Here is a 27,951-nt window from a genome sequence, read left to right as displayed (position 1 = left end):
AAAGCTATTGGTCCAACAAAATAATTCCGCTCTTTTGCTCTGTTGAAGTACATTTTGATGCTTTTGTAACTTTTTAAAAGTGACTTATAAATGTAATGAAGATTATTCCACTCAATAGTCTTTTTGACTGCAAAAGAATGTGAAAGACTGTACTTCTTCCAGAAGATACGCTAAGATATGTTTTTGGACTGTGGGAGGAAGCTGAAGAACCCAGAGAGAACCCACGCAGACACAAGAAGAACATGAATAAACTTTCGATATCTTTTTTTGTTCTTTGCAGATAGCCTGGCTCTGACTCGACCACTCCTCCTGCTGTGACTGCAGCCAGTTTCGAATCCCCTTCCTCGCGACAACATCCACACAAAGCCAACTGAGTCCCACCTCTAATTTTGTCTGGTTCCGAGGTCAGTCTATGGCTACCCTTGCTTCGAAACGGTAACCGATCGGCGCCAAGCTGGACCCGCGGACCCTACCTCCCTGCACCTTCTCCTCTGCCCCGCCCCCGACACACAACCCAGCTTGGCTCTGCAACTCGGGAATCCCATTGGTCGGCGAGGAGGAGGAGGAGGAGTACGCGGATGAAGCAAGCCCCTCGTCCGAGGTTACAGCCGGCTACAGAGATGCTGAGACCATTACTGGTAATGTTGCCTGCGTTCATTAGAAAAGAAAAGGCAGACAAAACTTAATCTTAATCAAATCTTAATGGGCATTTGGCAGGGCCGGATCAGGACTCGGCCCGTACATGTATAATTCAACCGTTATAAATGCTCTCATCGTTGGTAGCCGTACGAGGGGATACAATAAAGTTACGGCTGAGAGTTAAAGAAGTTGAACGCCAAACAGTAGCAGCAGCCTAATGCGCTTAGCTGAGGGGAGTGTTTGGCTTAGACCAGCGTTTCTCAGGGCCACCCTGGGGTGCTGTCTGATTACTTCAGGGGTGCCGTCAAAAAGTGCCTATTCTGACATTTCATGTATACATTTATGGATGAATGCAAAAACATTTATTTAACACGTGAATGAACGTGCCGGCTACGCTCTCCCTCTCAACTGCGGATGATTATTTGTATGCGGACAAATGTTTATTCCCCTCTCTCAATTGCAGATTTTGGTTTGTTTGTTTGTGGTGTGTGTCTCTGTCCACGTATGTAGGCCTACAGTTCATCATAGGCTCCGACAGTTGAGTCACTCTACTCGCTGCATTTTAAGTCAGATGCAGTGCGATTTTTAATAATAATGTAATTATATTGTAATTATAATTTTATATAATTTTAATAGTTTTTTTTTTTGCACTTTTGAAGGGTGCCATGACTGAAAAAAGGGTGAGAAATGCTGGCTTAGACAGACAGGGTCTGTGTGTGAGTTTGTGTGTGTGAGAGAGAGATAGAGTGTGGCGCTGTGAGAAACAGCCCCTTCTCTTTGACCCTCTTGTAGCGTCGCATCCTGTCAGTGAAGCAGCTCCAGGGGAGCCTCGCTTCCCGGGGGACTGCCTCTGTTAAATCCTTTCACTCATCTCCTCTTCCTCTTCTCCTCTCACTCTCTCTCTCTCTCTTTACACTCCGTGCTGAGAGACACTAATGTCTCGCCACCAGCAGCGAGGCTCCGGCGCTGCCCATCATTGCCGGTTAATAATGTTCAGTGATCGGTGATCAACTCACAAAAGGATAATGACATGGTTGATGGCAGGCTATCGAGCTTAATTCATCATTCAGTGCGGCCCGTCAAACCAGTTCTGTCTCCTATTTTAGTATTATCGTATTGTTTTGGTTTTTAAAGCCATATGTTTTTCAGGGGCCGTTTGCCTCTGGCCTTTTGGCACACTTGATTCTGAGTCTTGGCAAAAGCTCTCGGGTTTAGGCTGCATTCACGAGCACATAATCAGATGGTGGCCGTGTGTAACCAAGCCAAATCAAGATTAATCAAGATTGAACCGCGATCTTCCGAAGCCGCAATATTTACAGCGAAATAGCTCAAGTAGAGTTGAAATTGTGTTGTTAATTGATACAAATGAGCGCTAAAGTCAAAAGGCGCATTTGATTAATAATCCAAAGGATTTCCCAACTGGTACTGGAAGCCCGTCTCATTTTACGCTGCCTGGACCTGTTTTTTTCTGGAATGAGTGCTCATCAAAGGTTGATGACTATTGATCCCGATATTGATTGTAATGCAATCATTTCATAATACAGACAACGTGAAAGGGATTTTTTTTTTTTTTTTTAGATGAATAAACTGGTTTAGTAGTATCAGGGTTCGCAGTTACAACACACAAATCCAACACCATGTATTGTGTCTCTCTAAAAACTACCACATGCAATTGTTAAGTGCCCCGGGGCCGAGGCCACCGTTTCACAAAGAGCCGCAGGCCCACAGGAACATTAAGGAATGGGCCCCGAGGAGGGGAAGGGGATGTTGTTTTCAGCCTGGCCAAAAGCTCCACAGCAAAGACCACAGACGGGCAGTTTTTATAGTCTCAGACCCAAGAGTCATTTCAAACCCCAATGTCTTGTACGCACGCAAACAACAGGAAAATGGCCTTCCTGAAGCTCCCTATACAACACACACCCTCCACTGTATTACTGCCACTGTGTTACCGCCACTGTATTATCGCAAAGTACCAGCCTCAAAGAAACGACTAAAGATAACGACAACCCTGGGTCGCTTACTTTTGTCAGGTTTGCGCTGTAGATCTGCAAGCAATTACGCTGCCAACACATACACAACTCCATATGCGCGTGTTGGTGTTACGCAACCGAAATCTTCCAAGCTTCCGACTGAGGTACACCAGGGTTCTGACGATGAGGCTGCTCTGCCCCGTACGTGGTTTACAACCCTGGACCCTCACAGGCTGCTCTATAACTTCAGCTGATCATTTACAAAAGATTATCTGGGCAATATCTGGTTGACGGGAGCCTTCGGTTTCTCATCTCTCATTTTCAAAAAGACAAACTGAATGTATTAGACCAAATTAGCTTTTGAATTAAAGCCATAACCCATCAATTCTTTTACTGAATCCATCCACAATTAACATGCTTCCACATGCCGCATATGTACACATCAATAACAGTTTCAGACTCTCACATATTTTCTATCCAGTCTACCAAAGAGGAATAACATGACATTCGGGTCTGCATCCTCATCATCATCATCATCATCATCCACAGCCAGCCAGCCAACCAGGCAGGCAGCAAACTGCTGACAAAGAGCCGACTGCTCTGTGTGAGTAAAACACAACCCAACAGTGTGGCACTCCCTGTTTGGAAAAAATTCCGCTATGCAATGGGCCGTCGGGGATGACAGTCGTGTGTCTTCATAGATGGATCTATGTGAGGGAGGGGAAGTTAGAGAAGTTCAGATAAGTGCTGCCATCTACTGGCTTGGTTGCATTAGTGTCAGAAACCTAATTTTCTTCTCGAAATGTACTGTATATGTGGAAGGACATTTTCAGCATTTTTACAGTCTTCACTCTCTGTTTTTAGTTTCTTGCTCGCCGCCGTCACTCCTCTGCTCTGCCCTGCTTGCCGCTGACGTGCGTGCGCGTTCCTCCGCTCCAGAGGATGAATGAACACAAAGGGCTGAATAGAGCAGCTCACCGCTATTGGGTAGTTCCTCGGGCGTGAGGCTAATTCACCGTGGTTACCGGCCAGCCAGCGTTGTAAAGGGTTGAGCAACTGTGAAATTATGGGATGCTTTGTGTGGAAGGGTGAGATCAGGAGCAAACAGAGAGGAGTCGGAGGAACTTACGTAAGTTGGATGAGAGGAGTACAGGTCTTCTCCTCACGCCGGTCCGCTCACGGAACCCGACGGCAGAAGCGGCTATTGTGCCGCGCGCACACACACAGATAGACAGACACACACACACACACACACCCCAAATACAGGCAAGAGTCACATGAATTCAAAGCCACATTGACCTTATATGACCCTCCCGTCGGTGTGAGGGCAGACAGAAGGCCTCAGACATTTTGTCTGATCCGAATGAACCCCGTCTGTCAGATGTTAACTTAACTTCAATGTTTACGCAGGTGAAAAGTAGGAACAGGTTGAGATACAGGTTCCAGAAACCTTCCTAGAAACAATATTTTGCATCTTGAGTCACGCACTTTTAAAGCCCAAACATGTTTCCAGTTTGTTGTTGACACAGTCTGAGAATTACCATAACAGATTAATTCAAGATTAATCTTGTTGCAATCTGCAGTTGAAGGGCACTTGCACCGCAGTGCTCCCTCCTTCTGCGGGATCAGTGCAAACTCTTTTGCCTGCGGGGGTCAGAGTGTAAGAGTGGGAAAGGCATGAAGAAGACATGCTAGAATCTAAGAGTTACAGCAGTGGTGACATTTGCACACCTTTGCACTGCAGATCTCGAGGCTACTGGTGACATTTGACCAGTAGCCCGCCACTCTTATCTGTGGCTGAGACTAATCCAGGGCAGTGTGGCCATGGACCGCAAGCACCGTGACATCATTCTATTCAATTAATCAACTAAAGTAACAAACATTTCTCAGGTTTAAAACACTGGTTCCTAATTCCAAAAGCTAAATGATGCAAACTGTCAGTCAGGCCACTCCTGTGATATCTGTTATCAGTGGTATGTAGAGTCCCGAGAGGTTAGCACGCAGCTGTCAAACTATGTGCAGTGACACAATCCAAACTATCCTAATGATCATGTTTCAAAAATGAAACAGTTAGATTTAAAACACCCCAATTTTTCCTGTAAAATCTACCCGCATCATATAGTTTCTTTTGATTATTTTAGTCAAGTATATAAGTAATTTGTAAAAAAGAATGGCAAAAAAATATCCTCATATCCTCATATGTAAACACGTACGTGGACAAAGTCAGAACAACATAGAACAAAATAGTTCTCGCAGCTCTCCTTAGTGACACACAACCTTTCATCTCACCCTTTTCCCCGCATTGCACAAGTGTGAGGGAGCCGTGCGAGGCCAGAGTGAAGATCGACAGCACGGTGGGAAGCCACTAACACAGACAGTGTTTACACTGGCGAGTGCGACCCGCGGAGCCGTGCAGCTCAGTTTGCTGGCTGTCAGGGAGAAAAGTTGGAGGGGGGGGTGTTGAGGGTGGTGGTGGTGGTGTTAGGCGAGGGGGTCAGCAACAGAGGGGCGGTCCGTGTGAGTACCGTCACTGGCATGTCAGGCATGACGAACCAGTTTGGCTCGGGTCTCTCCTCCCACCCTCCTCTTCCACTCCGCTCCGCTCCGCTCTGCTCTGCTCTGCGTGCCTCTCACAGAAACTTTAAACTGCCTCACTCTCGCACTTCCTGTCTCACACCCTCCCTCTCGCTCTCTCTCTCTCTCTCGTTCTATCTCCGTCTCTCTTGCCGTGCGGTTCCCCGCGACCTTGCCGTCTCCTGGTCCAGTGGAAAATGTGATTGGGGAGGGGGTATAGCGGAGCTGCCGGTTGTCGGGCCTCAGGCACCATGAGTGAGTACGCCGTGTGCGCTTCATCTTTTCCTGACACTACTTTGAGCGGCTGCCCCGCGCTGCTTAACGGCCGCCAGACTTGACATCTGGATGTGTGTGTGTCTTGTCTTTTGTTTGTCTTTCGGTGTGCGTCGCTGTCAGTTTTGCTGTCAGTCACCTGGTTTCGCGCCTCATCAGACATGCAAAGGAAGGCAGCTTCAGGCTCTTTACGAAGAAACTAGCAAACTGTAAAGTTTCAGAATCTGAGTGAAGTCAGCTGGTAATGACAGAAGTGATTCTCCTACTAGACGTCCATGACCGACTATGCCGCTAGAGGCTGTAAAGGCTGTCCTGCACCGTAGGGGACATCCGACATTGACATTAGAGAGCTTCTACTTGGATTTGTCCTGCGTTTGAAACTCGTTTGTACCCCCCTTCTTCTCTGCACTGACCCAATTCCGGGTGTCAGTTTAGCACTACTATGTTGTCAACCGTACACTTTGGTTCTCATGGGGGTCACCAGACTGTTTGCGATTTCTGCTCGAGTCCCTGAGCTTCTGCTTCTTATTTCCCTTAGCTTGACGAAATGTAGCCTATTCTTTATAAAGTGACACTATTGGTGATTTCTTTACTAAACATGCAGATTTACTGAATAGTGCCATGATTTTCTATGTTGTTTACACATATGTTGTGTTCAGCGGCCAATTAAAAAGTTTCAAAACAACATTCCAGATACCATTGATATGAGACCATTCTCAAAAATATACATTGAATATCCACAGTTTTTTTTTAGAGTTGTGTTGTGTTGCCCTGTCCTTGAATTCTGGTGTTTATTGCCTGGTCTGGTGGTTGCAAGAGTCTTTGTTGAACTTGAACTGTCAGGTAGCTGCTAGTCATGTCCATGTGACCCTGCAGGCCTTCTATATATACACACACACACACACACATGAAAGCACAACATAAGTTAAACAGCAAGTGTGTTTGTTAATTAGCAATCTCGCTAGAACAGTGAAGTTAAGAGTTAAACTGAACGGTCCTGAAGGGAATTCCGTGCAAAAGACTGAAGGTCAAGAGGAGAAAACTCACCCCAGGATCTCAGTTTCATTTGTAACTTCACAGAAAAACAGGTTTCACAGTAGATCAGACTGCCAGAGTAAGCAAATCCTCATTTTAACAAATATCATTAGGAAATTACCCCCCCCCCAAAACAAAACAACAAAACAAAACAAAACAAGACAAAACAAAAAACGATCATATGCAGCACACATGTATTAAACCACACAGACACTTCATTACTGTCTCCATTGACCTTTTTGTCAGCAGACACACCAGGGAAGGGTTTGTGCTATTATTATCCTCATCTGTTTCCTGAGCGAACTCATTGAACAGTTACAGCCGATTGGTCGCATTTCAAATTGGCAAAGAGACGAAACTGTGTTCCTAAAACACTTGTTCAATAATTTGTGTCTGTTGTATTTGGTTTTGACATTTTGACAGAACGGGATGACAGTCAGAGGACCTTCGACCTGTTAATTGTGCGTATAGGTATTACATTTCATTGGGTCAAAACAAAAGGTGACCGACCGTGCGGCAGAAAAGGAGCAAACCAAGGCCAGAGACAGCCATGCTACTCCTGCGCATATCATCACCGAAACTTTACATTTCAACGTAACGTCTTTAATTCAGTCCCACTGACCCAGCTTGTACAATGCTTCCCCCAGCTGCTGTGTGTGCGCGTGTGCATGTGCGTGTGTCGTTTTAGCACAGTCAGTCATTCAGTCTGGATTAGCGTGCTGTGAGAGACAGCATTGTTGCCGAGACACAGACGTGGAGACACGGGCGAGCGAAGAGGCTGACAGTGCCAGAAATAGCAGAAGTCAAAGAGACAGAACCTCCTCCCTTCTCACATCTGGGCTAATTCTGTCCGTTCCAGGGCTCTTTTCTTTTTCCTGAAAAATTGTGCTCGTACGAAAACAAAGTGACTGAAACTTCCATTTTGCTTGTAAACATGGCGGCCGTTCTCTGATGGAGTGATAATAGCAGAGTGCCTGAGTGTGCACATACACAGGGAGGAACATAGCTGAGGGCTTAGGTAAGATTATTCTGTGTCTTCACTCTGTGATTTTGAGTACAAGACGGCCTTGTTGGAGGAGACGCAGAGAGACAAATGCAGTGTGCATGCCATGTCAAGGGCAACTTCCTGTGGTGTGGAAGTAATAGACATACACAATGAATAAAGCTGTTTGTTTTATTACATTGACATAAAATAATATCAGTATATAATAATTACGTAAGTTATTTTTATTTGAAATACTGGTTTTCTTCAAGTGTCCTGAAACATTTTTTTTTTTAAACTTTTAGGCAGTAGGATCATTGTATGTTCTTAAAGAAAAAAGAAAAAGAGCAAAGAAAAGAAGCAAAAAAAAAACAAAAAACTTTTGACTGGTACTGTATAATGCAGTATCACAATTTTTACCATGCGATCAAGTGAAGTGCTAGAACCTCAGTGTACCACTAGAGGGCGCCACATACTCTGTCTTCATAAAAACAAAAACAAACCGAAGCCATATTTTGTTTTTGCTCCATTCTACAGTCATAAACTTCCTTTAAGACCAAATATTGACAGATATGACGTGTTTATTGTCTCAATCTACTTCCTTCTTGCCACCAGCGACACACTTGCATGAACGTGCCTCTCTCTCTCTCTCTCTCTCTCTCTCTCTCTCTCTCTCTCTCTCCCTCTGCGCAGATGTGTGTAACAATACTGATTTGCCGGAGCTTGAGATCATCAGCCTACTGGAGGAACAGTTGCCGGTCTACAAGCTGAGGGCCGACACCATCTACGGCTACGAGCAGGATGACTGGCTGCGCACGCCACTGGTGGCCCCCGACGCCGCCCTCGACCTGACCACGGAGCAGATAGAGGAGACCCTCAAGTACTTTTGTAAGTTTCACATCCGATTTCGCACAAACAAATAGATCAAAACAAAACAATAGCTAGAGTGTTCATCAGAAATTGGGGGGATTTTGCGCTTTTTATTGACTGCAAGTCATTTTATTTAAATATACTCTATTTTGTAGCTATCGCCTTAAACTTTAACTTTTCTAACCACAAAATTTGAGAAACAAGAGATTTCCTAAATAACCTTTCATTCCTTTATTTGGACTTATATACTATATTTACTGCACAGAGTTCCTATTTTTCCAGACTTTTGGGGTTACATCAAAAATGCAATGGCAGAGCAGACCATCCAATGATGGAAGGGGTCAGGAGGTCAAGTCCCAGCTCTGACTGTCCACATGAAATACCCTTACCTCCCAAAAGGCTCTATTGCTGCAGCTGCAAGTGTGTGTAAACATGCGGCTGAGAGGCCATTGTAAAGCACTTTGGGCACCAGACAAAGCTGTGTATAAGTGCAGTCCATTAACTTTTTTTTTTTTTGGCGGGGGGGGGGGGATGGAATTGCACTGACCTGTTATAGTTGTTTGAGATTGAGTCGGGGACAGAGGCAGGAACAAGGCCCTGCCCCCGGCCCGCTTTGGATACGACAGCTGGCTGCGGTTGTCACAGCAAACCTACCTCATAGGTCTCAGTGTGGCTTCTCCACAGCTGCATGTCGCACTCGCCTCTCTACAGTGCACGTGTCCGCTCTGGCATTATCAAACTGAGCTGCCCCACTGTTGTTGTGTTTTTTTTGTTTTTTTTTGATACCACCAGCTGTGCAACAAAAGCGCATGCGTCAACACACTTGGGTCTGAATAACGCAACGTGCGCACGGCACACATGGCAAAGTGAAGGCGTGTATAACTGGTTGTTTTACCATTAATAATTCATCTTTAAGTCGCGTCTGCTCGTTCTGTGACTCGGGGTGATAGGGTTTCTAAAAACGGCTCCAGTGCCGTTATAAATAAGCCTGACTGGGAAGCATGTATTCACATTGACGCTCACTGACATCACCTTGGCCTTGACTCTCTTCATAGACGAGACGTCCTCGCTACCTAGTCAATGACAAGGGCACATTACATAAGAGGATGACAATGGACCTTCAGCCAGGTTCATTTGGTAATACTGGCCGCTTTGATATTCACCTCTCTATCCATGTCCTGGTTCAGATGCACAGCTCCTATTAAAGAGCTTGTCAGGCACATAGGAGGGACTTAACGGCAGGGATGATGACACCGTAACGGGCCAATAGCGGGGGACTACACGATGTGATGATGCAACATGGTTTCATCAGCCCATACGTATGAGTTTGGTCCTGTATGATGTGTTATTGTAGTTGTTCTAGCAAGTAAAGTAGTTGGTTCGTTAGTCGTAGTCAAGTCAATGCACAGTCCATATAAAGAGTGTATTATGGGAGTCATTTAAACAGCAACTTGAAAGAGTAGATACCAACTGATAAATTTCAATAAGTCAAATTTGCGGATTGTTTTTTTACTTTGAATGTTTTTTAATCAACATTCTCACTTTTGATTTTTGATATTTTGCATCTTTTTCCATTTAATCAGTAGATCATGTAGCTGCGGTGATCAATGTCATATTTGCGATTGATTTAATTTAGTGAATCAAATTTAGTGAAAGAAAGTGTTCAGATGTTTGTATATTCTACACAATGATGAAGCCACAATGGGATTTGTATATGTGTATTTGTTAGTATTCCATTGCGGACGCATGGCTAATCATGTTGTTTTCACTTAATCTGCAGGCGGTACAATGCACATATACTGTTACCTTAACTGTCCATTTGATGCATCAGTGTCGCTTACTGACTTGAACAGACGCTTGGCTTCGTTCTCCTGTAGTCCTGATGACACAGCAGCCCGCTGCCTCCCATGCACAGTGCATGTGCTGATTTCATCACTCCCCTGGCCAATGGGACTAATCCTCAGTTGGCCATTGTGTTCATTCATTTTGGTGGAGCCACGTCACCCCTGCCAACGCCGCGCTGCCTTCCTGTTTCCTGATTTCACATGCTGCTCCGTCCCAGGCCTGCTGAGTCTGAGCCGGTTGCCATGGAAACCACGCACAAGGACGAAGTAGAGGAGAGGAGGGAGAGAGATGCTTACATACGAGGTGGAGGGCGGGAGGAAGCATGTGACGCTGCTGCCCTCTGATTGGCTGCAGGCATCCTCTAATCCCACCCACCCATCCCTCTGTGTCATCATCTCTGGTGCAAAACTCGTGACTGCTGCTGCCGCTGCTGGCTCGCTCTCATCCTCTCCGCGTTTCATTGAGTCATTGTCAGTGATGCTGTGCCCCGTGTGTAGACCTGTTACCCAACCAAAGGACGTCAGGTGAGGAGAAGACAGCGGCTATGATTTGATCTCGGAAAGAATGCCAGGGGACGATCTCGAGGGAAGATGAATTGGCTGGACGGGGAGGAGAGACGTTGGAATCGGGAACATTTTCTGCAGCTTTGGAGTGACTGATGCAAAGCAAACGGACTGAGAGGAACGAGGACTGCCGGAGAGGGATGCAAACAATGACAAAGGTGGAAGATTCCAAGTGATGCTTATTCTAAAGTACCGAAGAGCTACTCATGGAGACAAGGAAAGTGGCAAGGCTAGCAGACGACTGATGATGCAGGTCGCGGTTCAGTGGGATCGAAGACAAAAACAACAAGAACAGCAGCAGCAAATAATAATGCGCTGACAGTTTGCTGCTAATGAGTGTGGGTCAGAGAGGACATGGGCCGGGAACAAGGAACTGTCATGAACAAGGACCACGTCACAGCTGGTAACCGCTGAGCCTGCCGCAGAACGGACAGAACCACTGAACTGCTGTGTGTCATGGGGGTTCTGGGACGTTAGAATCCATGGAGGTGCCGCAGCCAAGTGTGCAGGGAAGTTGGGAAGTACACCGATGTCTGTCTGAGGTGTGAGGATGAAGAGACAAGGCCTTAGCAGAGGCCAGAGGTTTGTCAAGGCGGACTACTACGAGCTGGACTGGTACTATGACGAGTGCACCGACGGTAAGGCAGCCCAGCCGGGGGTTCATGCAGGGACATTTGGCTCTCTGGGATGACTGGAGCTGCTAGAGACTCATAGCCGCATAGGGATGGTAAAATAGCTCGGTGTCATGTAGATAAAGGCTGCCATTTGAGATTATTTTCATTATTGATTAATCTGATGAATGCCAAAGTTCATACATAGAAGACGATACAGTGTTCTAGTTGATTGTGTCGCCAGTCAGGGAGGGCGTACTTGTGGGGAAGCTCTCGTTCTGATTAGTGATCTCTGCTGAAGCAAACATGTTCAAGAGAAGTTGTCGAGAGGGGGGGATCAGTCTGAATACACGCGAAGGGTAATAAAAAGATTACCGTTCATGAAGATTGTTACATAAGGCACCTCAACTGTCCTTCGGATAAATCCGTGACACTTTCGTAATAAAAAAAATTGTCATATAAATCAGTAAATGGTGATTTCAGTCCAGGAAAACAAAGACATTTTGACCTTGCGCGTGCAGATATTCATGTCATGAGAAGAGCAACAAGGAGACGTTTACAGGGAGAACAAGCTCAGCAGCAGAAAGGATGAAGTCCATGCTGTAACAGGTGCTCCCTGTCAGCTGAGTCAGTGTGGCATCTAAAATAGATACACGGAGTAGCTTATATGACAAACTGTGGGCGTAGGAGCGCTGGAACAGAGTCTGTTATGAAGACGCAAGCAGCTGGTTGCCCCCACGCTGCAGAGTGTCGGTATGAATACACACAAAAAAAAGCTTCTGCAAAAAAAAAAAAAAAAAAAATGTTTTTTTTTTTTTTTTTTTGTAATTTTTTCATCATATTGTAATTTCCTAATTCTGGCCCCATCACTGACGGCAGCGGTGTGCCACACTCGCAAGTTTGACACCACCAGAATGGCACAGGAATATGTACGTGGGAAACGATACCACATCCAAAAATACATGGACACAGTTGTGACATATGGAAGACTGATGGTGCCAGGTCATGACATGTGATTACCAGCGGTAGCCCGGAGCAGTGTCAGTTTAATATCAGCCTGCTGGTCCAGCCTGCGGCTTTGCATCCGTCACATCTCCACTTTTCTTTGATGTCATCCGTCCTTCACCGAGTAGAACCGAACAGAGACGTGTTTTGATGAAACTGAACCGTACACTCATTCAGAATTCTGGTGTATTAACATCAATATGATGTGTTAGACACTGTAGTGTGCATGTGTGCATGTGTGCCTGCATGCGGTGAAGACATTATTACATAACAGTTTGAGACAGCCTAACACCTCCCCTCCCCCCTCCCCGTACTCCTTCCATTTATTTATGGCTTACATAAACAGTCGGGAATACGGCGGTAAAACAATGCAAATAACAGTTTTTGGAGTGAGTGAGCAGCTTTGGTGACAGACTTTCAGTTGTGGCGCAGCGGTGGCAGAAAATAGAAAGCAGCTGGTTTGCCGTTATTCTGAGACGTGCATGGGAGAGAATGGAAGTAGGTTGTCTTATATTTAGCCCATTGATTTGCATGCTGCTCTGAGCCAACCGTGTCAATAGCCGCCCGCCTGCACGCTGGGGAGCGACCACGGCTGGTAGATGGACGGATCAAGGGCAAGCAGGATAGGGAGAAGTAGAACGTTGCAAACGCCAAATGTGGAATATTTTGATTTTAGACATTAATTGTTTACGTTGGTTTGGGTGTGACGGGTCATGTCGGTTAAATTTTGAAGTCACCTTCATCAAATTGCCTGTTTCTCCAGTGTAATTAATTCAATATTGACTAGTCCATTTGGCCACTTGACTTTGAAGCATTTGTTTTAACGTACTTGTTCAAACTACTATGGTGAAGATAAAGTAATCCCTTCCTGTTTCCCTTCAGTGGCAACAGGCTGCAACAAGGAACAAAAACGTTTCATAAATCATTTAGTAAAGAGGAGACAATGTTTAAGCTAACAGAAATGGTGCCAGCCTGGCTGGACGGCCTGTCTGCTTGTGTTTCCCTGTGGCAGTGTGTGCCATGTCGATAATGAGATTTTTAGAAAGCTGATCAAAACACTGGCTCAGTTTACAATCAGCTTCACTTTGCAATATGGTCAAGAATAGCAGGGCATAAAATTCACGCCTTGGAGGGGGGGAACAACCAACTTGAAGGGCACAAGTTAAGAAACGTAACCTTCAGCCAGAGTATACCTCTCAGGAGACTGCAGTGTATGTCTGGAAGAGATTTCCATCAATATCTAGAACTACAGTGTATCACAGAGCGTGCCGACATAATAAAAGATAGGAAAAGACTTCCAGGAACAGAAGGGTCTACTAGAGGGAAAGTTTGTGGTGCATGCGAGGCCGACCGTGAGTAGGAATGTAATGGGAGACACAGGCCTGTTTGTCCGTTGTTGGCCTGCAGCGTTGAACCCATAGGAGCATTGAGCGAAGCTACTCATGCGTATAGCAGGGTACTGAGCCGGGCATCCGTTTTCTACACCAATTACAGTAATTATAACACATGAGCAGTGACTAACGAGCAGAAAATTGGGCCACTTTCTTGTTGCCCCTATACATTTGGCAGAATATGGTCGCGAAGGGAAAGCTGTCCTTATTATGAATCATTAAAACCTTTTCTACTTGATGGTTCTGACGTTTGTCAAGCTCATGTCGGCTTGTGCACAGCTATCGTGAGTTCAGACTGAAGTGTCGCCCTACTAAAAGAATAATAAAGCTCATCTTGAATATCCTTTCATTCACCGAGTGACTGGTTGTTTTGCACCAATCAACCAAGTGTTAAGTGTCCGGGGGAAAAACCTCCCGACGATACAAGGTGGATACATGTAGGGCGTTTTCTCCTGGGACTGGCCCCACCCAGTGCACAGGTGCACGTCTGTTATTGTTCCCTCTGCCTTGGTGTCGCCATGGAGGCCACACTAGACTGTACCAAGTTACTGTCAATCAGAGGGGGGATTCAAAGAGTTCACCCTTATGGTTTCATCCCTGCCTGAGAAAAAAGTGTAGCTGGTTCCCATCGCTGACCTGCTCACACTGAACCCTCTCACCTCTTGTAATGGAAAAAGAACCAGAGGTTGCACTTGAGAGGGAAACAATAATATATTAATATAAAAGATTATTTTAAATGCTCTTATCTGTGTGGTGTTAATTCTGTTTTGACCTAGTTTTAAGACCTTAACTAGATTATATATAACCTCCTTAATGCAGTCCACCCCTGTCGCAGCAGTACAGTAGAGTGGGCCCATCAAAGGAGCTGGGGAGGAGTCAGCCTGTCATAATGAGATAACACACGAGGCAGCGCACACTTGTAGACGCTTACCTCGCCGGCGTTGTTGGGTGTAAACACAGGAGTCATGCACAATGGAGTGTTTGGAGAGACATAATACTCACTATTCTGTCTGGAAAGAGCACTTTGTGGGATGTGTACTTTTAGGCACGCACAAATCTGTTACCATTTGGTAAAAGATCACCCACAAGCGCAAACTGCACTGTGTGGAGCCATGTCGTACCTCGGAACTTTGTGCGTTGGCCGGTAGCCCCGGTGCTAGTGGAGGATGGAGCAGCTTCAAGCGGCCGACACGGGGCACGGTCTGGAGTACGGAGAGCGGACGGCGGAGGATGAGGAGGACTGCGTTTGGGTGTCTGAGACAGCGGAAACGGAGGATGAAAACAGAGTGGTGGAGGAAGAGGAGTATATTGGTCTCCCCAGTTGTGGGAGCACGGATCAGGAGGAGGATGAGGAGGAGGACATGGACGAGGAGCATCAATTGCTGTGTGAAGGTAGTCAAAGGAACATTTGCTCGGTGCCATGGATTATGAAGGTCATTACTCTGTGTTTGTGCAGGGCTGATGCCAGATAATGATGCCATGACTTGTGTAAATATAGGCTTTAATGTAGTGTTTAGTGTTGGAGTCTCATGTCTCACTGTGCACGTCTTGCAGTAAGATTCTTGCTCGGTATTTGATGCGTTGCAAGTAGACCTGGTTCAAAAAAAGGCTAGGGTAATGATACCATCATGTAAACAACACGCAATGTGGGTAGAGACCGAAGGCAGCTTGCAAGGACAACAAAGGATAAATTGTGTTTTTCCAATCGATTCTGTAGATTTATACTCCCTCAGGTCAGAGACATTCAGTGATAACAATCATATCTCTGGTTATGTGGGGTTTCCGTTAATGCATTTGCATTATTCTGAGTCCTGGCAACCAGTTGTCTCTACGTTTGTTGTTGCTGCTGAACTTGTGTGTTCGTCGTTGCTCAGTAGTGACAAGAGCATTCAAACTCTACTTGGCCACCCCAGGCTGCAAAGCAAACCATTACAATCCATGAATGGATTTGTGGTCGGTCACTAACGGCAATTCAAACATGAGCCTGCACAGCCGTGAGAAAAAATAAAGTCACATGAGCTTACTCATATCTTGTTGGATAGAAATATGCCCCAATACAGCAAACAGTGAAAAATATGTTTTACCACTTCGTGTGAAGTCTTGAAATGTCTTTCCTACGTTTACTTCCTCTAAACTGCGTCTTAGTCACTGCCTATTTATGACCGCGGTGGATTGATAAAGTTAAAGTGTAATAGTCTAATCCCCAGGCAATACAAGGAAGTCTTGTAAGAGCATTTCAGAACAGCCAATGTGATTGTGTTATGACGAACTGTAGATGTGTTGTTGAGTGGTAAAAAGTGAAGGGAGGCAGATTCAGCAACACCCAGTCTCAGTTTTCAGACACATGAGCCTCTTCTCGACCAAGTTATTGATCCAGCAGGGTGGGTCACGACCCAATCTGTTCTTTTCTCTTGGTTTCTTTTGCCCTTCTATCTCAATATTACACATAACAGTGTATGTGGTTTGGATTATTGCTGTGTTGTGATCATTTTGACAAGGAAGTGGAAAGAGTGTCATTTTTGAAAAGTGAAAACCTTTCCATGGAAAATAAGAAAGGAGAGGTGAAAAGCCAAATGAGGTTGTAGTGAGTGATGATTGGGTACACCGTTTCTTTAATAGAAACAGTGAAGCCTGTTGTGCATTGTTTCAACTGCAAGGGGAAGATTAAAATTTATTTTGCATTGGCCAACTCTGTTTTGCATTCAGCCTCCAACTCTGCTGTGTCCACTCCTGGTATTACCAGTCAGTGACACCTCTGGTCTGGAACTAAGACGATTTGTCATAAAAATAATTAAAAGCTTAGACAAAATTTGTTAAAAATCAAAAAGTATGTTTGAAAGAAAGTCACTCGGCCTGGGTCAAGAAAATCATTTGCTGTAGTAAATTATGAGAGGATTAAGCCCAAAGGACGTGATTCTGTAGTTACTTTAGCCGCTTACGGTTCTCGCTTTGACCGGAACCGAGCAATTAACTTACGGAGAGTTGATTTTGAGTTTATCCAGGGTGATATCTTTGTATCAGACTGGGAGGAGTCCCAGTGGCAGAAATTCCATGCAACGGGTGTGGCCTCTTATCAGCACTGAAGGACAGTGAATAGGTGTCTGCAAATATTGCAGCGTTTCGGAATATAACATGAGTCATCGAGTGAAAACGTGTACGGAGTGAAGAAGAAAGGCGGAGGAGCAGTAGCGAGGATCTGTTTACTCATCAATCATGAAATGTAACACGCAGCAGTGTTGAGTGTCGGAGCAGCTGAAGTCATCATTCGGCTGATTGTTGAAAAAGAAATATTTTTGTGTCTAAAAATGAGCAATTAATGCCAAATAATTAACCAATATTTATAATCAAGGTAAATCCCTAAAACATGGATACACACACTTGGACAACATTTTTGTCATTTCCCTTAAAACTGTACAGTTGTTTTGCCTTTTTTTTTTTTTTTTACTGTCACGCAAACTTCCATTTACACTTTTTCCACCTGTGACTGTGTGTGTTGCAGTGCTGTGCGCTGATAGAGTGGGCCAGATGACGAAGACCTACAGCGACATTGATGCCGTCACTCGACTACTGGAAGAGGTAGCATCATGCTGAGGGCCGTAGGAACACACGCAAAGCACATGCAAACGTTGTTTTGCGTTGTGAATTGTTTCCTCCCAAGTTCATGACGTACCGGTTTAGTTAAACCGAATGTCCAAATCAGCTTCGGCAGCTCACGTTCAAACGCAACTGCTGCACATGTGATGCAGCCAGTACAGAACTAGTCCAAAGAGGGCACTTTTGTATAAAAAGTATTGAACTGTGACAACGTGAAATTAAAGATGGACCCTAATGCCGATTAGCTTTGCACAGTTTTCAAAAATAATAATAATAATAATTTAATCATTTCTACTTATTTACTGTTTATTAAAATCACATGACCTGTGTCTGCAGAAAGAGCGTGACCTGGAGTTGGCGGCACGCATCGGACAGTCGCTGCTGAAGAAAAACAAAACGCTGAGCGACAGGAACGAGCTGCTGGAGGAGCAAGTGGAGCACGTAAGAGAGGAGGTACGGCGAACACGGCCGCTTCTGTATGACTCGCGCGTTAAGTGTGACGGCCTGTTTTCAAAGGATCCTGCCGTTCGCCACCGTCTGACGGTGCTAAGATTATTACCGTCTCTCGTGGTTATATTTAGATTCGAGCCGCCTTTTTTTTCCCCTCTGCACAGGTTTCTCAGCTGCGTCACGACCTGTCCATGAAAGATGAGCTGTTGCAGTTTTACACCAATGCAGCCGAGGAGAGCGAAGGGGAGTCGGTCACCTCAACGCCGTGAGTGTCGTCACCTCTTCACCCAACCAGGGCTGCACAATGTACCATGGGCTGTTGATGTGTTGCACGCTTTTCTTTCAAAGCGTGCAAATACAAGTGCAGGTACAAATTTCACTGCCCTGGATGGCGACCACAGATGTTAATGTAGTAGCCGGGGCTAATTGGTGCGCTTGCATGTCGACTTACAGAGGTAATAGTTGGGAGGATGGAAAGATGCAACTGTTCCGTTCCACTGTCAGTATTTTAGCAGCAAGTTGCTCACAACAACAAAACATTTCTCACTCTTGAAACAGCCAAAGGAAAAAGAGGCATCAGCATTGTATTATTCAATAAGCATTTTGTGTTTTTTCTCAGGTCATAACGCCAACCTAACATTCATTACACGGTGCGTGTCCTGTAATAATGTGCAGCCCTGTTGTCAACATACATACAACACACAGTGCAGAAGAAGAAAAGTTTTCAAAAGACTTGCAAGTGGCTCGTTGTTTTGGGCGTGATTAATCTGTGATCCATTTTTATGTTTTTGTTGTCGATTGTAAGTTTAACAGAATGTACGAGACAACAACTGATTGTCCAGCATCTCTCGTGTGTGTCTTCTCCTTTGCGTCTGCAGCGTGCGACCCAGTGAAAACAATGTGTCCACTCCAACTTTTTTCCCCGTCGACTCCCTGCAGAAGAAGCTCAAAGAGCTGGAGGAAGAAAACAAATCGCTGCGATCTGAGGTGCGCATGCACACACACCCACTACTCACTGGCATCCCACTTTTCTATTTAAAGGTTGATCTATTTTAAGGTTGTATTAAGCGCTGGTGCAAAGGTGGCAGACTTGTGTTCTTATGAATCATCAACAAACTTGATCAACTCAGTAAAACATTTGGTTAGATATGAATTGTAAAAAGAAATACATTTTTGTAACATTATACTGGTGGTATTCATTCACTAACATAACTTAACATAACCAGCGGTGGGTCACATCAAATAACTTGCAACCAACGCACCCTTGGATTTCTGCCAAGTGACATCGTTTTCATGTAAATGTTTGATAGCAATAAAATGATCCTCTGGTTACTGATCAAAGATTCAGATTTGTTAACTTGATAATATCTAAACTCTGTAGTTTAATTCCTATTGGATTTATTTTTATTAATATTTTATTTCCAGGCCAGCCACTTGGAGACAGAAACCATCTGCTACGAGGAAAAAGAGCAGCAGCTCGTCAACGACTGTGTCAAAGAACTACGTGAGTGCTGGACTCGATAATCCCATGTTGTGTCGACAAAATAATAATAATTTTTTAAAAAAAGGGCGTCTTTATGAGTTGGACTCACCTTTGTCATCTTCTTTTAATGCCTCCAGGCAATTCCAACCTGCAGATATCGTCCTTGTCTGAGGAGCTGGCCAAGAAGACCGACGATGCTTCCAGACAACAGGAGGAGATCACACACCTTCTCTCCCAGATCGTGGACCTGCAGAAGAAAGCAAAGCTGGTATGGAAACAACACCTACGCCAGTCTAACAGAAATAAATCTATAATGTATGAATGCTTTAATGCCTGGATTGCGGGTTATTTTGCTAACAGTTATTTTTCATATAATTTTTTTTTTAATATATATAGTATGCTGTTGAGAACGAGGAGCTGACGCAGCACTTGGGTGCAGCGAAGGACGCCCAGAGGCAACTCACTGCTGAGGTGAGAAAACTCCGAACCTGCCAACCGCGACTTCACCATCATTGATTTCTCAATTGGCAGCTTCCAGTTGCTAGAACAGACAAACCTGCGCAAAACCCTGTTTCGGCAGCGCATGTGTGTGTGTGTGTGTGTGTGTGTGTGTGTGTGTGTGTGTGTGTGTGTGTGTGTGTGTGTGTGTGTGTGTGTTTGTATGTACGCTGTGCAAGGAGAAACAAGTCCATGAAAGGCACAATACTGAACCCATCAGTCAATTATGAGCACATAAACTCAAGTTATTCCCATATCAACCAACTTTAATAAGTCAACGACGGAAATGCAGTGTGTCCGTCAAACCACCAGAACGACCCCTTTTTATCCATTAGAGGAATGTTGTTTGTTGTTTGTATGTTTGTATGTTGTTGTATAATAATAAGTTATTCAAAACGGTGAAAACAGAACCACACATGGATAAACCTGGTTCCCCTTTCTGACGTTTCCCTTCTCTAATCCAGTTGCGAGAGCTACAGGACAAGTACGTGGAGTGCCTGGAGATTCTTCATGAGGCTCAGGAGGAGCTGAAGAACTTTCGGAATAAATCGCTGCCGCCCAGCACCACGAGGCGTTTCCATTCTCTGGGTCTGTTCCCGATGGTGAGTTCATGTTCTCTTTCTGCTGCATCACCTGCACCGTGCCCAGCTTCTGCCAGCATCCCTCTCACATCTGTGCCTCTTTGCCCAGGATTCTCTGGCCGCTGAGATAGAGGGCACCATGAGGAAGGAATTACAGATGGATGATCCAGACGTAGAAGAACAAAGGTATTCATTTTTTCCCCCAAAAAAACCTACGTGACTTCCAACAGTTTTACCAAAAAAGGTTTGGGGTTCATGCACAGAAAACGCTGGTAATGATATATGCATCTGTATTTTTTCAATCCCGTCTCCAGGCTCCAACCAAAGCGAGTTTTCCAGACGGTGAAAAACCTGAACCTGATGCGTCAGCAGCGTTCGTCGCTCGCTCCGTCCCCTCTCAACATCCCGGGATCCAATCAGACGTCTTGCCTCACGTCAGGTCGCTCCAGCCGTGCGGGCACACCGCGCTCCAACTCCATTTATGGGGGTGAGGTGGGAAGTGGCATCATCCTGGACAACAAGACCAGCAGTATTCTGGAGAGTCCAGATGATGGGTAGGGAAGCAGATTTAGCCGTTTACTCAATTATTGTTATGCCTTTTCTGAGGGCTTGTCGGCAATGTTTGTGATTCACTGAGTCTCTTTTCTTGTTTTAATGTTGAGTCACAATCTGATGATTAATTGTTAATATATTTGCTGAAAGTTATCATTTTACATTTACGATTTAGTGTCTATAAATAAGTTATAATTCAAGTTTCATAAATTTCACAAGTAAATAACATCTTAGATGATGATGATATAAGTGGACAAAACTGTATTGGAATAAATGTTTCTTTAATTAGTTTTTAACCTATTTTTTAGGACGAAATTCTAACTAAATATGACTGAATAAAAAAAAAAATGTCCATCTGCAGTTCAACAGTGAACAGAAGCAAAGCACTGCATATCAAAAACCTTCATCCTAACCAGTGTTGACTGCGGCCCCTCCCTCCAGGTCAGAGGACTCCAACAGGCGGCCCCCCGGGACTCCCGGGACCCCCGGCAGCAGGGACCTGGAGGCGGCCCTGCGACGTCTGTCCCTCCGCCGCGACAACTACCTCTCGGAGAAACGCTTCTTCGAGGAGGAGAGGGAGAGGAAGCTGGCTTATCTGGCCAAAGAGGACGAGAAGGAGGGCGGGGAGAATAGCGGCTGCCCGGCGACGCCCACCGAGAGCCTCTTCTCGCTGTGCTCTCATCCGTCCCTCTGGTCGGGATACTCGTTCGCGTCGAGGTCCTACCTGCCGGAGAAGCTGCAGATCGTAAAGCCACTGGAAGGTGATTATTCAGACCGCGCCCGTCAACATCCCCCTCACACTCAGACAGATCGGGGCCAAAGCCGAGCCTGCGATGGCCGTCACCACAGCCAGTATGTGGTGTTTGACAACCACAGTCCCTCCAGGATCTACCTGAGGGCCTTGCGGGGGCCACAGACCCTGCGGAGGAGCTCCAGTCTGCTGGAGCTGAGCGGCCAGCCCAGTTTGCCGCTTCACCTCGGAGCTCCGCTGGCTTTAGTCGCTGGCCTGCTGGAGGCCATGGAGATGCAGGGAGGCGCCTTAAATCTGCAGCACTCCTTTTACTTCAGACACACACAGCCACGCTGCTGGTTCGAGCTGTGAAACGTCATCAGAGCCAACAACACACACACTCGTTTTTCAAGCTTTTGCACGTCTTTTGTTTCGCCTCTAGGAGTCGTAAAATATACTTGACACCGTTCTTTAGGATCCTCAGAAGTTTGAGCCTTAAATTTCAGCTTCAAGTTTCAGAGGGATTTCATAAGACCTTGTTATAATCCCTGTGTTATGTGTAATCTAAGAAGATTACAGTTTTTGAGCACTTTAAATATTTTTTTCGGGGGGACAGAGGAGCAGTGTTTAGGGTTGAGTTTTTTTGCATATGTTTTAAAACGTAAAAATAAACTAACAATTTATCTTTATGTCCATACTGGCAGAAAATACCTTAATTACTCAAAAGCAACCAGCAAATGTTGCGTTGTGTCTCCATCTAGCGGTCATACTTTAAATCACATGCTAGGTCGCCATATTCAGAAAAAAGCATGAACGCCAGGAAATAGCAGCGTTTCACTTCAAGTCTACTCGTGGTGGTCTGAATTGATTATTGCAGTTCAATTGGATCTCACTACCTTCGTGTTAGACAGTTTACATTTGCAATCATGTATTTTTTTCTTTTTCTTTTACCAGATGATTTCTCTGAATGCGCAGCATTTTAGGTCTGACAGATTTTTCTTCTGTATGGGACGTTTGGTGCCGAGTCTTGATGCTTTCCATATTCATACATTTCACTCCTCTTAATTAATTTGCTCTTTGTTTCCGCCATTTGCTCATCACTTTATCCTTGCACTTTACTTGTTTTCCAAACAACTTTGTTTTTCATGTTGGGTACCTTTTGAATAAAATCTCCCTATTTTTTCTCCTTCCATTTTCTCTCATTATTTGGTTTTTCACCTCATGAGTTTGTACCGACATCCACGCAAAGTCCCCTCTCTCAATTTATCATTTCTTAAAAAAACAACAACCATCTATTGGACTTGAAAGGAGACTTGTTACGCACAGGCACATTGCCCATCTCTCTTATCTATGCAATTACAAGTGACAGTGACATATACAGTTAAAAACAATACATATTGTGTGATTAAACAGCTGAAGTATACTATAAGGTTATTTTTAAGAAATACAAAAATAGAAATGAATTTTACTTGGTTCCAGTCCTTGCAACAACATGCAATCCCACACTGATGAGTTTCAGGTGGATCGTATTAAAATCAAAATTTGTGAATAGTGAAACTAGGTCACAAACACTCATCAGTCCTGAATAAATGTGCCAGCAAACATGACGCCAGTTGGTAGAGTTGTGAACATCACGGTCATAATAAGAACAAACAGCGCGTGTCCTAATTGGGAAAAAAAAAAAAAACCCTCTGTCTGACTCCTTTCCAGGCTCGGCGACCCTCCACGCATGGCAGCAGTTGGCTCAACCTCACATGGGCGCCCTGCTGGATCATCGGCCCGGCGTGGTCACAAAGGGCTTCCGCACGCTGGAGCACGAGGGGGAACAGCGAGAGCAGGAGGGCTGGCAACTGGACCAGCCGGAGGAGGACGAGCTGTCGTGCATAGACTCATTCTCCGGGCTGCCGGGAGAGCTGCCGTGCTTTGCCACCTCCACCCCGTCCGCCTGCACCAAAAACAGAGACGTGGACCCCAACGTCCAGCTGGCGGCGTTCCAGGGGGAGGCGTGCGGCGCCGACGAGCCCATTCGAGCCGGAAACGGAGGCGACGCAAACGTGCCGCCGCCGTCGCCGTCGTTCTCCGGAGCCTCCCCTTCCTCCTCCCCGCTCCCCTCCTCTTCGGAGATGAACGGCCACGTGGACCTCAAGGAGCTCCAGGCCTTGCGGGCCGGGACCATGGGCCGCATCCCCGGTGAGGGAGCGTTTAGCTGAGGTCACAGCACAGCATCCACCGTCCCCTTGTAGCCCCGGAGCGCAGGGGAAGGGCGGGAGAGAGAGAGAGGAGTGGGAGGGCGAGGGCGTAGGGGAGGCGTTTCTCAGGACCTCTCGTGAACCCTCCACCCCCAACGCCCTGCACGACCCCCCCACCCACCGCACACCCGGCCATCCCACCGCCAGTCCCTGCGCTTGCAGCCGTCCAGCTCCACAGCAGCACAGTACATGTACATTTCATTTTCAGTTGCATCTTTGGCCTCGGCTGACGCCTTTTCCCACTTGCATTACCTCAGCCGAGCGCTTTTCTCTTGCAGTTTTCCTCCACCTTTGCTCTGCCGCACATTGAAATGTCTTCAGACTGCATGTTACAAAGATTTGCAAGATTTTTTTTTTTTCCCTCCTTCCCATCAATCCTGTATCACATCTAAATCACATCATGACTTTAATACTTTGGAAACATCGGGGTGCCGGTGCTGTTGCTTGGGACTTTCACAGTTTGATCACAGCCTTCACTTCTCTCTGTCTTGCTCTGGAAAAGTGTTTCTCTCATCTTCTTCGGATCTCCTGGTCTCTCACGCTCATCTCTTGTGCTCTACTCTCCTCCTCCAGTCAACTTCCCGGGGAAGTGCATGTCCCACACCAGCTCCACATACACCTACACCACCTGCAGGATTCTCCACCCCTCTGATCAGCTGACCACTGTGTCTGCAAGGTAAATAACTCAAACAGCAATTTATTTGGTGGGGTTTTGAAATTGTCGACGGTGTTGTTGCACATCATTTTTCTTATTATATTGTGAACCTGGTTTGGCTTTTAAACAAATTGGCGATTTAGAGAAAACGCTCTCGAAGCCTTTCCTCATATTACGATACTCTTGTAGCTGGTGTCCTACTAGTGGTACTTAACTATGATAGTGCAACTACAAGTCAAATAGCTGCCTCCCAGCTCTCTTTCTTTTTTTCCTCGATGACAAACAAGCTTGATTCCATTACTGAAACGCTGCTGTCTGATTGGCCCTGGCAGGTCAAGTGATGATGAGGAGGATGAGGTGGAGTTGTATCATTTGGCTGATATGGCCCAAGTAGAGCAGACTCACTGAGTGCACACTGCACACGGGTGAGGCAGTGCATGGGTGTGCATTCCTACACTTTTGGTTGTGTGTAAACCTCCAGCGTTTGCCCCTGAACACATCCTGTTGACGTGTTTCCAACTAACCAGCGGTTTGTGACACGAGGCCATGGTTCCAGTCACTGATAACACCTAACTTTGTCAAAGGCTTGAGGAGGGCAGAGTGCGAGAATGTAAAATATGTATGACGCAAAAATGTCCAAGTGAATTAATTCCATCGTCATTATAACCACATCGTGCTCTTAACGGGCCGACTGTGGCTCAGGAGGGAGAGCGGGTTGTCCAATGACCGAAAGGTTGGCGGTTCCAATCCTGCTCCATCCTAGTCCGTTGTTGTGTCCTTGGGCAAGACACATAACCTAAATTGCTGCCGGTGGGGCTAGGCAGCGCCTTGCATGGCAGCAGCCACCAATTGGTGTGTGAATGTGTGCGTGGACGGGTGAATGAGAGGCCTTTGTAAAGCGCTTTGGGCCACCGTGACGGTGCTGGAAAAGCGCTATATGAGTGCAGTCTATTTACCATTTACCATTTAACAAAAGGAATCGGCTCAGGTGTGAGTACATGACCCAGGTCTGGTCCTGCAGGAGTTCTCCACATCTCTTGCCGGATATTTTGTATGTAGTAGCTTTGCTTGCTTACAAAAATAAATCTGGGAAAGGTGCGAGCGGCCGTTTTGATATCAAACATAGGATCAGAGACGCATTTGAAGCAACAAGAAGAACCAGAAAGGGGTCATGCGACACCTGACTCGGCTCCAGTCAACATGATCGTTTTGGAGTTTTTGGCTGCAAATAACTAAAATTTGAACTACCAAATCTCATTCCCACAAATGAGAAAATCAGTTACCATGATTGAAGCCAACACAGTTTCCCAGAAGTTTCAACTGTGACACTTGATAACTTGTGTTTTTTTTCTTCTTCTTCTGTCCCTGCATCGTCCCGCTCTCCCCTGTGCTCCTCCATCACACCTTCTTCTCTCCCCTCCTTTGTCCTTCTCTCCCCTCTGCATGCAGCCCATCCCAGGCCTCCTGCCTTAGCAGCACTTGCAACGGCGCAGCGACGCCCATCTCCTCCCCCGTGCCCTTCTCGGCGCCCCCGACGCCCTCCTACACCCCCTTGTGCACGCCGCGCCGCCTCTCGCTCTCCTTCTCCTTGGCCGAGTCCTCCACCAACCTGAGGGACTCCACCAAGACCACCAGCACCTCCCTGGGTCTGGTGCACCTCCTGCTGGAGCGCGGGATTTCCGCCTCGGTGTACGACCCCTGCAGCTGGGACCGAGGGGTGGACGCCAGTGGGGCGTCGACACCGGTGGGAGGAGCGCAGACGCCGGCGGGCGGCGAAGCGCCGGAGTCCGTGACGCGGGCGCCGAACCGCCCGAGCACACTGGCCCTCCAGCCCTCGACCCCGCCCAACTCCCCTCGCTCAAAGGCCGCCTCCTCCGCCACCACCGGCCCTGTGTTTCTCTTCAGCCCATCCGCCGACGACCCGCCGTTTTACCAAACCTTCCTCGCCTCCAAGCCGGCACGCACCATCCTGAGGGAGGTGCTGGCAGAGCGGGAGGCGGAGCGAGAGGCGGAGCGGGAGGCGGCAGCGGACGACTGTGGCCAAACGGATGCGCTCAAGCTGCGACTCGTGGACAAGCTGAGATGTTTCCGCACGCTCCCCTCCTCTTCCTCCTCCTCTTCCTCCTCCTCCTCCTCCGCCTCCTCCGCTGCCCTGCTGGCCTCCTTCGGCCCCGCCGCCCTGGGGCTGAACGCAGGATTGAGGAGGAACCGAAGCTACCCCGTCATGGTGGGCGCCAGCATGGCCATGAAGGACCCGGGAGGACCCCCGCCCAGCACAGATATACTCATTCCACCGCACGCAGTGCAAGAGCCGCAAGGGAAACTGTCGGAACACGCACAGGAGGCAAACGGCAAAATTCCAGCCAACGGCACCTTGGTGGCGAAAGCCGTGCGTGCGCCGCAGACGCTCAGCGCACTGGAAAGTGTCACACCGCAGACGATAGTGCAGAGACACACTAAGCCGGACAGTGTTCTGCCACGTGCATCAAGGAGAGGGCCACACAGCGAGGACAAAACCAAGACATAACATGGAGAGTGTTTGCCCATATTGAAGCATGAAAGATTCTAGAGCAGGGGTGGGCAAACTTTTGGGCCGGTGGGGCAACAATGGGTTCTAAAATTTGACAGAGGCGGCTGGAGCAGGAGCAGATGGATGGAGTGTTTTGGTGGCCCACCTCATGGGAGGAAAAATTCTATCATGGGATATGCAGAAAACATGTGCTTTAATGTCAATTGAAAATGAACAAAAATAGTTAGAACAAGATATATGTCGTTCAAGCCCCACGATATTTAGTTCTACACAGAAAAATTGATGAAATACAACTATTTTATTACTTCCTTAATTTCTTCAAGTTCGGCAGGCCGGATAAAAAAGCTTAACGGGCCGCATATGGCCCCTGGGCCGTAGTTTGCCCACGCCTGTTCTAGCCGTACAGTATGTTCAGATACATGTTTATATTTACCAAACCAAATACCTTACATGTAGTCAGAGCTCCGTTGTTTATCGCAGCCTCAACAGGAAGTCGTGTTTTTCCTCGGCGTAACGGCAGGTTACGCAGTCGTGGCTTCCACTGTTACACTGTGTCGCGCTGGTCACAGGGATTGGACCAGACAGATGTTGCCTTCATCAACAGTACACTGTTTGAGATGTAAACCCAATATACTGTGTCATAAAGGGTACGTTAGGATCGGCCATGATTTGTCCCACTCTGTTGAAAGAGCTGTCGGGCTTGGTCGCCTTCCTTCTCATTTCCTTCTGAACCAGGATGAGTGCACTAATTAAAAAAAAAAAAAAAAAAAAAAAAAAACAGGTTTGGTATGTACAGAAGAAGAGAAAAAAATTAAGTTTTTAAGTTTTTTTTTTAATTAAATATTTTTTTCAAGTTTCCAATTTGTGAATT

The 27,951-nt window shown here is 46.4% G+C and overlaps 1 protein-coding gene across 4 annotated transcripts; it reads left to right on the top strand.

Annotated features, from left to right (window-relative positions):
* The first annotated feature begins 439 nt into the window (after window positions 1-439).
* trak1a (trafficking protein, kinesin binding 1a) lies at window positions 440-27,602 on the top strand. Of its 4 annotated transcripts, none has more exons than XM_076012416.1 (16): window positions 440-638; window positions 8,167-8,361; window positions 17,258-17,334; window positions 17,689-17,805; window positions 17,967-18,067; window positions 18,681-18,789; window positions 19,228-19,306; window positions 19,423-19,553; window positions 19,682-19,756; window positions 20,248-20,385; window positions 20,474-20,550; window positions 20,679-20,918; window positions 21,358-21,677; window positions 23,357-23,836; window positions 24,469-24,571; window positions 26,000-27,602. In XM_076012416.1, exons 3-16 carry the CDS (start codon window positions 17,284-17,286, stop codon window positions 27,075-27,077), a joined length of 3,099 nt encoding a protein of 1,032 aa, XP_075868531.1. In that variant the 5' UTR covers window positions 440-638; window positions 8,167-8,361; window positions 17,258-17,283; the 3' UTR covers window positions 27,078-27,602. The 4 variants fall into 4 exon arrangements, with proteins under 4 accessions (XP_075868531.1, XP_075868529.1, XP_075868530.1 ...); XM_076012414.1 differs by lacking the exon at window positions 440-638 and adding an exon at window positions 5,212-5,438; XM_076012415.1 differs by lacking the exons at window positions 440-638; window positions 8,167-8,361 and adding an exon at window positions 10,611-11,389.
* The last annotated feature ends 349 nt before the right edge of the window (window positions 27,603-27,951 follow it).

The sequence above is a fragment of the Nelusetta ayraudi genome, unplaced genomic scaffold (genome assembly GCF_046127955.1).
Source record: "Nelusetta ayraudi isolate G7.1 ecotype Tasmania unplaced genomic scaffold, CSIRO-AGI_Nayr_v1 ptg000136l, whole genome shotgun sequence".
Lineage (NCBI taxonomy): Eukaryota > Metazoa > Chordata > Actinopteri > Tetraodontiformes > Monacanthidae > Nelusetta > Nelusetta ayraudi.
Note: the sequence above shows the minus strand (reverse complement) of the source record. Positions and strands in the feature narration are given on the sequence as shown.

Coding starts and splice junctions, on each gene's coding strand:
- trak1a (XM_076012412.1), top strand. CDS start 14,925: ATGGAGCAGCTTCAAGCGGCCGACACGGGGCACGGTCTGGAGTACGGA. Junction 19,554..19,681: donor TGCAGAAGAAAGCAAAGCTG/GTATGGAAACAA, acceptor TAATATATATAG/TATGCTGTTGAGAACGAGGA. Junction 20,919..21,357: donor CTGGAGAGTCCAGATGATGG/GTAGGGAAGCAG, acceptor CCCTCCCTCCAG/GTCAGAGGACTCCAACAGGC.